The sequence below is a fragment of the Elaeis guineensis genome, chromosome 4 (assembly GCF_000442705.2).
Source record: "Elaeis guineensis isolate ETL-2024a chromosome 4, EG11, whole genome shotgun sequence".
Taxonomy (NCBI): Eukaryota; Viridiplantae; Streptophyta; class Magnoliopsida; order Arecales; family Arecaceae; genus Elaeis; species Elaeis guineensis.
The window spans coordinates 31,956,173-31,965,774 of NC_025996.2; the positions used below are offsets into that span (position 1 = coordinate 31,956,173).

General features: G+C 38.7%; 1 protein-coding gene across 3 annotated transcripts; it reads left to right on the forward strand.

Annotated features, from left to right (window-relative positions):
- The first annotated feature begins 3,261 nt into the window (after positions 1–3,261).
- Positions 3,262–9,204, forward strand: LOC105043053 (ethylene receptor 2). Of its 3 annotated transcripts, none has more exons than XM_010920466.4 (3): positions 3,262–3,601; positions 4,484–6,311; positions 8,338–9,204. In XM_010920466.4, exons 2-3 carry the CDS (start codon positions 4,572–4,574, stop codon positions 8,866–8,868), a joined length of 2,271 nt encoding a protein of 756 aa, XP_010918768.1. In that variant the 5' UTR covers positions 3,262–3,601; positions 4,484–4,571; the 3' UTR covers positions 8,869–9,204. The 3 variants fall into 3 exon arrangements, with proteins under 3 accessions (XP_010918768.1, XP_073112341.1, XP_019705636.1); XM_073256240.1 differs by having other exon boundaries at positions 3,262–3,568; XM_019850077.3 differs by lacking the exon at positions 3,262–3,601 and adding an exon at positions 3,761–4,073.
- Positions 9,205–9,602: the final 398 nt, after the last annotated feature.

Sequence of the window (9,602 nt, forward strand, 5' to 3'; positions counted from 1 at the left end):
CTATAGCCGTTTTGACGTTGCTAGCCTATCCCTCATCGCTCCAAATTTTTGAGATTCCCTTGCTGCGCATACAGCAATCCGGATGGTTCTTTTGATTTTTTGGGGCTCTCTCTCTAAGGATTTATCAAGGTTAACTTCAATGGCAATGTTAGAGATGGCAGAGGTGGTGCGAATTTTATCATTTAGGGCTTGGATGCTAGACTGTTGGCTGCTGGCTGCTGGGGGCTCACCTCTTTTTGAGCTGTTTGTTCTCGAGTAGAGCTCTGTGCTATTTGGATAGACATTATTTGTGTGAGACAGTAGCTTTAGGTAGAGAAGATCTTTATTGAAGATGACTCTGCTATAATCATCGATTGGATCCAGGATTAGGCGAAGCATCTGAAAGTTTATCCACTGCTCTGTGACATCTAGAGGTCCCTTTGGCATTGTACCATGATTTCCATTCAATACATCTTCTGAGAGATAAATAGCGTCGCGAATTGAGTTACATCCTTTGTTGCCAAGCACATTTTAGACTAAACCTGACGTCAAGGCAACGATTGTGTAGAGATCTTATGGGATACTTTGTATTCTAATTTTTTGGATTGTACTCATATTAAAATGGTGTGGTCGTCCATCTTGTTACTCTTATACCAAGAATAAAAAGAAGGGAGCTTCCTTGCGAGGCATGGCCATTTGACGATAAATGGTGCTAGAAATTGAGTTGTGGTTTTTATAAGTTAGTATTTTAGTAAGTAATGGTGTGGATTGTGTTGAGGGCTATTTCAAAAAATTTTCAAGATATTTGATATTTTTTGGATGATTCGTATATGGCTAATATGAATTATCATCTTAATAAAAGAAAAAAAAAATTTCTTGAACCAAAGAGGATAAATGGTGCCTAGAATCAATCGAGCTTCTTGATGTCATAATTAGACTAAAGTTCATAAATTTTTTGTTAAAGATTTGGCTTAATCATTTCAAAAATAATGAAAAATTATATGGTCAAATATAAAAAAAAATATCTTCCAATGAGAACATGAAACCTCCACTACATTAAAAAATGGGTGTGTAGTTGGGCTACCACCCAATTTGCTTAAAAAAAAATTTCTATTGCAAAATTATATAAAATTAATCATATTTTAGATAAATGTTGAGGGCTATTCAAGTTTTAGGGTACTTTTGATATGTTATAATATATATGCTAATTAATTTATATAGCAATCATAGTGAATATGTTTCAGTAAAAAAAAAAAATCACCATATACGTGTTGCTATTTCTTACAACAATAATAAATATCATTATGATATCTTATCACCATTCATGAAATAAAATATTATTTTTTATATTGATGATTTTATAATATATGCAATTATTAGTCAAGATAAATAATATATGACTTGAAAAAAATTTTTTTAAATAACATTATTATTCTATTGATAATATTTATTGCACCATATTGTAACTTTAAATAATAGCCATCACGACAATAATAAGTGCATGTAAAACTATATCGTTCTGTTACTAAGATATGAAGCTATCTAGTGAAAAAAACTCGTTGGACCGAGCTGAGTAACGACCCTTGCTACAATTGCAATTTATTTTTATTTATGTCAAGCCAGAAGATGTTAGAAATCCAATTTATTTGTTTTAGATATGTAAAAAAGAAACTTGTGCTCTGTATGGAAAGTGCAAGAGCATGCATCATCCATTCGTCTACCAACCTACTTTTCTCGTATCACCGTTGTTACAATGGGTAAAACGATGCCGTCACTGTTTACTACAAATAGAACGGAACATTATTTGAATGCACCATTTGTACCAAAAAGAAAAAGAAACGTATGTCGGCTTTTTTTTTCCTTGGTAGGACAAGTGGGGAATCCAATTATATATGAGTGAAGAAATTAAGAGCACATGCTAAGCCACATTATAAAACAACAGGCGGAAAATTTTGCATTCGACGGTTTGTTTCATGTAGCTCAGAAGCTTTATTTGAAAGGAGTTTGCCACATATATACTTCCCTTTCTTATAGATAGTACTTTCCAGTGGTTTGATTGGATTGGAGCAGTTGGCCATTTTTGAAGTTAAATTGACTACAAACATGCTTAAAAGTTATCAAAATAGTAACACATGAAAGATTTAAATACGTTTTCCATGGACAAAACCTTCTCTTGGCCTTAGAAGCTGCTGTTGTGAAGGAAGCATGAACATGAAGTAGGATTTGCATATCCAAAAGCTCATCGTTGAGAGTAACTGTCTTGCTCTAACTTAACTAATTATTTTTACATAAATTGGTTAATGCGTTATGCCACCGTTTAGAAGATTTTTATGAATTATTAACAATTTTGAGACACCAACCAATCCATTGTCGAGAGCAAACCAAATAAATTTCTACATCAGACAACATCAAATTTAACGTAGCATTAGTGAATAAGAATAAAGATTCACACAAGGTAAAAAACTTTCAAGACACCAACGAAGAAGTCTAGATTTTAAAAAATATTTATATAATTTATTGATAATAATTATATAAATATAAAATAAAAATATTTATAATATCTCGATTCTAACAAAGATAATTTCATAAAATTAAAAATTAAATAAAATTTAATAATATAAAATTAAATTAAAGATGATATTTCAAATATAAAATTACTCCAAAATTTTTTAAAAAGAAAAAAAAATTTGGATCCAAAAACTACAATAAATAGATAAATCCGGTTCACGGTTGTATGACTCGAGACGGCCTTTCTGTTGATATATTATAGATCCAGTAACTTTTTCCCAGCTCAAAAGTTATGATCTTTTAAAATTTTCAACTCATTTATTTAGACTTTTACTGCTTTAGCCATTTGGTCCATGTACTCTTCAGCGAGATGTAAACCCTCCAAGCTTAGCCAAGTTCTAGTTTTAACAGAATTATGGCAAACCCGCGCTTCACCCGTTTGTGGCGCAATCATCAAAATCCACCACCCGTAACCCATTAATATGAGACATTATCGTCTGACCAGGTCCACCGGACCAGTCTAAATTTTGAAGGCACATGTACGGTCGAGGACTGGATAAATTCACGTCCCTGCTGTGGTTTTAAATTATTTAAATGCAACGGGTAATGTGGCGAGTGATTATTGGACTGGTCCAGTTAGCTGGTCCATCTAATAAATGGTCCATTTATATCAGGGTGTGAGTTGGCGGGTCCGGGTCAAACATGATCACGTCTTCCGCTTGGTTCTCAAGAACATATATGTAAATACCTTGGTGGCGTAACGTCAGGCAGAAAAAAAGAGTGAGAATAGAAAGAAAAATTAGCAGCCTTCTTTCTTTGGGAACTCCCGTTCGACCCTTCTTTCCTACACCGTTCTTCTCCTCCTCTTCCTTCTTTCTCTCTCCATGAGAAAGAGATGGATTGACTCGAATTCTATTGTCGATTCTTACCTATTTGAGCGATGAAATGCGAGCGGGGAGGCAAGGCTTCGGTGGAGGACCGGCGAAGGACAAGGTCCCAGGATTTCGCCATCACTGGAGGCCGAGGGGAGCCGGACCCACTCTTCTTGAGGCGACTCGGGGCCCTTGCCGAAGCCTTTTGGGTAGGACGCGGGTTGGAGACGGCGGTTTTATAGGTACCGGTTTTATATTCCCTCTTTGCCGCTGGTTTTGGTTGTCGGGATTCCTGCTGCTTTCTTTTGACTTGGAAAGGTGGAGTCTTTGTGGTTTTTATGAGATATAGATGAGGAGGGGAGGGGAGGGGAGTGAAAAACGTGGTATTTTTCCGGGTATTGGTTGTTGTTATTAGATGTTGTGTGTTGACGAGTTTGTTCGTTTGTGAGTTTAATGGTTTCTGTTGTTGTTTTCGTTCTTCTTGTCGTTGTTGTTTTGGCTTGAAAGGGAGGAATCCTGACACTTGTTTTTAAGAATTCTAGTCGTTTGTTTCGATGACATTCTCTGGTTCTGAGGGTTTATGAAATTCTTGATCTTTTGTAAATCTTTACGGGTTCAAACTTTTGTGGAGTGGTCTTCTTATTTGGGAGTATTTTGTCGCTCTTCGCTTCTTTTTCGGGGCCCAAGTGGGGAAATCTGAGATTTTACATGGAGGTTTATTCTCTTTTTTTTAGTGTTATTTTCTCTTTTGAATCTGAATTGGGTTAATGGGAGTTGGATTTTTTAGATCTTTTGGAAAATGGAAGCTTTTTTTTCTTTTGCCTCCCAATCTTGGGTTCTAGGGTTCATCTGCTGGATCTCCTTTTTGTCATTCAAATTGACAAACGGCCCTCGAATCTATTTATATGATCGATTTTCCTAAGAACCGAGTCATGAGGCTTAGATTGGGGCTCTTTTGTTATTTGGCATAAGGATCACAGCGGAAGCAGATACCAATGAGCTGGGATGCTCGAGTTTTGTTATTTGACATGAGATCTTCTTTGTCTTTCGAGAAGTGGTAGATAGATTCTTGTTCTTAATTTTCTTTCTTCTTCCATTGATGTGTTTTCGTTTAATCTGCAAAGGTGATGACTGGGGTTTGTTGTGCAACGCTCCGGAAGCTTAAGCTTGGGATCTGCCGATCAATGGATTGAATGAAGCTTTCTAGTTCAGATGTTAAGAGCATTGTGCCATGGGATTCTTATTTTCTCCCTCTTGTTCTCCGCATCCGCCGCCATTGAGATCGGACGTTGCAACTGCGATGGTGACAGCCTCTGGAGCATTGAGACCATCCTCCAATGTCAGAAAGTAAGCGACTTCTTGATCGCGGCGGCTTACTTCTCAATACCCCTCGAGCTTATCTACTTTGCAGCATGCTCCAACCTCCTGCCCTTCAAATGGATTGTGTTCCTGTTTGGGTCCTTCATAGTCCTTTGTGGACTGACCCACCTGCTCAATGTGTTCACCTACGAGCCCCACTCGTTCCTTCTGATGCTGTGCCTCACTGTTTCCAAATTCTTCACTGCACTTGTCTCGTCTGCGACATCGATCACCCTCTTGACCTTGATCCCTCAGCTCCTGAGAGTGAAGGTGAGGGAGAACTTCTTGAGGATAAAAGCTTGGGAGCTGGACAGGGAGGTCGGAAAGATGAAGAGGCAGGAGGAAGCCAGCTGGCATGTGCGAATGCTGACACAGGAGATCCGCAAGTCGCTTGACAGGCATACAATCTTGTACACCACTTTGGTCGAGCTCTCGAAGACATTGGGGCTGCAGAATTGTGCTGTGTGGATGCCTAATGAGAAGAAAAGGGAGATGAACCTGACTCATGAGTTGAGACAGAGAAACTCATCCAGTTTGTACAGTCACTCGATTGCAATTGATGATCCAGATGTAATGGAGATTAAAGAAACCAAAGGTGTGAAGATACTGAGGCCAGACTCCATGCTTGCTGCTGCAAGTAGTGCAAGTGTGCTCGAACCGGGAGCTGTTGCTGCTATACGAATGCCGATGTTAAAGGTTTCCAATTTCAAAGGTGGGACACCAGAGATTGTTGAAGCAAGCTATGCGATACTGGTTTTGGTCCTCCCTAGAGATGATTCGAGGGTTTGGAGCTCCCAGGAACTAGAGATTGTTGAGGTAGTGGCGGATCAGGTTGCTGTTGCCCTCTCTCATGCAGCAGTTTTGGAGGAATCGCAGATGATGAGAGACAAACTGATGGAGCAGAACAGGACTTTGCTGCATGCGAAGCAGAGTGCCATGATGGCAAGTGAAGCAAGGAACTCATTTCAAAGAGCCATGAGCCAGGGAATGAGGAGACCCATCCACTCCATCTTGGGTATATTGTCGATGATGCAACAGGAAAAATTGAGCCAAGAACAAAGGCTTGTAGTTGATACGATGGCAATAACTGGTAGTGTCATTTCAACATTGATTAATGATGTTATGGACACATCTACTATCGACAGTGAGCGCTTATCTTTGATTATGAGACCCTTCCAGCTGCATTCTATGATTAAGGAAGCTGCTAGTGTTGCAAGATGTCTTTGTGATTGTAGAGGTTTTGGTTTTGAATTTCAGGTTGACAATGCAGTGCCCGATCGGGTTGTTGGTGATGAGAAGCGGATTTTTCATGTAATATTGCATATGTTAGCTACTCTATTAGATGGTCGTGATGAAGGATTTGTCACGTTCCGGGTGCTTAGTTATTATGGGGACAAGGATGGTCAAGATCAGGAATGGGTTCCATGGAGATCAAGATTTTCTGATGGGTATGCCTGCGTGAAGTTCGAAATTAGTATTAAAAAAGCTCCAAGTGATGAGCCAAGTTCATCAACAGTTCAACTTGCTCCAAAACCCAATTCTGAAGGGTTTGAGATGGGCCTCAACTTCAACCTATGCAAGAAGCTTGTGCAGGTATGCCTGATTGAATTCACTTAGTAATATTGTTTATTGGTACACGTTGTTTTTAAACATTATCTTAATCGAGGAAACTAGTTCCAATTATTGCATGTGCAGTAATTTTGCACAAAATTTTAGATTAGTATGCAGCATGCCATTGGTATCATATTTATCGCTGTATACTGCATCTTCAGAGCTTCTTTTTGCAATAAGAGCTAGATAGTGACCTTTCTGTGATGAGATGCATAAATTTTTTAAGTACCTCCATGAAAATGGTTGGTTTGTTCGTCATGCTTCGGAATGCTTACATTTTCTTGAAACTCTTTTTTCTGTGAACATTTGAAATGTGATTACTTGCATTTGAAGATTTCCAATCTTTTCAAGCATAACATCTTTGCCCCTGAATTTTAATCTTTCATTTTGATTTTGGAGGTAAAAATACTTACTGTATTTTTCAGCTAGTATGCTATGATTTCTCTGGAATTCCGTCAATAAGGCATATTATGTCCTTCATGTGTACATTAACTTGAAAGGCTTAACCCATCCATGTGGGGTCTGCTTAATGGCTTCAAGTATAATATGGTAATACCGGGGAACTTCCTCCGGTTTTTTGAGAAAATTTTGTCCGAGCCTTGATGTTCTTCATTAAGAAAATGAAAGAACAAGATGCAAAAAGAGGAAAAAGGAAAGAAGGGGACAAAATGGAAACAACATCCAACAGGAAACTGCAGCAGCAGAACAGAAAACAAAATTTTCAAATCAGCAAAGGATGTGGCCGAGAACATGTGTCAACAGCTGTAACTTCTTCTGTGAAGTGGTTTTTGTCCAGCCTTTAATAGGAATATGATAATATCCATAGCCTGGCTTGTTAAGGACTGTTTACTCTTGGAAATTCTTGCATTGTGTTCCAGCCATGCACGCGAACACATATCAAATCCCAATCCTCTTCAAGTACCTGGAAACTTTTTGCTTCCTCCAACATGTCCATATCTCCAAAAGATCAGCCCGGCATTTTAATTTTAAGCATCTGTCAGTAAATCCTCTACATAGTATGAGAATAATAGCAACATAAGAATAGATGATTCATAGTCTCTTCCAGCTCATAAAAAAGAGGTCAATTAGGTGGAGTTTCACTATCTCTTGAGAAAGTTCTCAGCAGTCAGAAATTATTATTAATAGCCAACAAAGAGAAACAGAAAGAGGGTAGCTCCATATATGAGATGCAAAAGGCAGCAGAGTACCTCCATGAATAAGAAACTTTTAGCACTCCATCTTGATCTTGGTTGCTTCTTCCAACTCCCAACTGAACCCTTGACAGCATGGAAGGTGAAAGGAAAAGGTTCCCTTTCCCTTGTCTATTTAGAAAATGTCCAGTGAAATTCACACAGATGAGACTCATAGGAAGACTGAAAGAAGAGTCAAAGAAGATTGGGGAACTTCTCGTATGAAGCTAGACATCAACTTTTTGTAAATTGGTGCAGATATTCTACTTAACAATACAAAAGGGGGAACTTCCATCCAATATCAAAAAGAGCAATTGGCAGGAAATATACCTTGCCATTCGCACACTCTTAAGCTCATGAAACTGAGATGTGACCCTTTAAAGCTCCCCTAGGTTTTGAACTAGTCTGGATGAACAGGAAGCAACAAAAAACACTTAAGAGCTGATCATAGAAAGAAATTTATCGTCTGTTTGGTACCCGTCAATTGCAATTTATGCTTTCAGATTAATGGACTTGTTGCTACTGTAATTGATAGGAATTCAAGTTTCTGTGCTCCATAATCGGAAGCTATCCATCCAGATGCATTATCTTCTTTCTTCTGGCACCATCCTTGATTTTCCGCATAGATGGTGGCCTTTAACAATGTATGACCCCCCAAATTATCAGCTGCTAGTTCTTATATATCAGTATCTTTGCTTCTTTATACTAGATCTCGTATTTTATGGTTTAGAGACTGTTCAAGGAAGCACATTAACTTTAACAACCGATAAATTTTTAAGTTCTTTGTGCTTGATATTTTTTTTACTTTTGATTTGCAGATGATGCAAGGAAACATTTGGGCAGTTCCAAATTCCCAAGGCATTGCAGAAAGCATTACACTTGTCATCCAGCTCCAGCTGCAGCCTCTCAGCCCAGTCTCTGATGTGGGAGAAGCCGCAGGTCTCTATCGGACATCTTCAGCACCTAATTTCAAAGGCCTCAGAGTTCTCTTGGCTGAAAACGATGATATCAACAGAGCTGTCACTGGAAAGCTCCTCGAGAAACTAGGTTGCTCTGTCTCCTCCGTTGCATCTGGCATCGAATGCCTCAACTCCTTTGGCAATGCTGCTACACCTTTCCAACTCGTAATCATGGACCTTGACATGCCCAAAATGGATGTTTTTGAAGTAGCAATGAGAATCCGAAAGTCTAGGAGCAGGTGCTGGCCTTCGATTGTGGCTCTGACTGCGAGTGCCGGGGATGATGTTTGGGTGAAGTGCTTGCAGTCTGGGATGAATGGCCTGATCCGAAAACCAGTCACTCTACAGTCTATGGGAGAAGAGCTCTACAGAGTCCTACAAAACACGTAGGTAAGGATAGTTCTCCATTCTGGGGAGGAGAGCATCCTTAGCTCCCACTCTCCATTTACCCCTCAAAAAAATAAATAAAAAAAAAATTGATAGTGCTCCAATCTGGGATTAATGCAGCAGAGATTCTGTTTTGGGTTAACTGGGATTTTGGTAGTACGATCATTATACAAGTTGTTTGCACACAGAAGACGTATACAAAGTTCAGATAGTGATTTTTCATTTCGCCATATGTGAACGTATCATACACTTAAAACTGAAGACCAAATGCAGATAATCATCCCAATCAATTTCAAATATTTTTTTGTTCCTTTGGAAGGGCCATCAAGCACCTTCGAATCACCAGCATTACGTGAAAAGTAGGTGGCTTCGGATTTCTTGGTAATGTTGCTTTCTTGCTTGCTTCTCATGAGTAACTCTTGGTGAGGTTTTATTTCCGATAGCTGCTATACGCAATAGTAGATAAAGAATTGATGTGCCGTACATGGTTTTATGCAGTTGTATGTTTAATAATGTCTAAGAAGATCCAGGAGAAGACAATTGTTACTCTTTGCTTAGATTTTTATTTTTTTTGGGTAAAAGCTAGCAGGTCTTGATAACTTCTAAGAAATGTCAAATACAATGCAAGGTTTCAGGTACGTTCAACTGGTTGGACAAGGAACTATTTTGATTACTTCTAATAAAAAAAATCATAGACGATGCGAGGTTTCAACTAGGCTTGAGTGGTTGGATGGGGG

Excerpts from the sequence above, each read along its gene's own strand:
- LOC105043053 (XM_010920466.4), top strand. The coding sequence starts at position 4,572 with ATGTTAAGAGCATTGTGCCATGGGATTCTTATTTTCTCCCTCTTGTTC. Across the intron at positions 6,312-8,337 it reads TATGCAAGAAGCTTGTGCAG|ATGATGCAAGGAAACATTTG; the intron begins GTATGCCTGATT and ends TTTGATTTGCAG.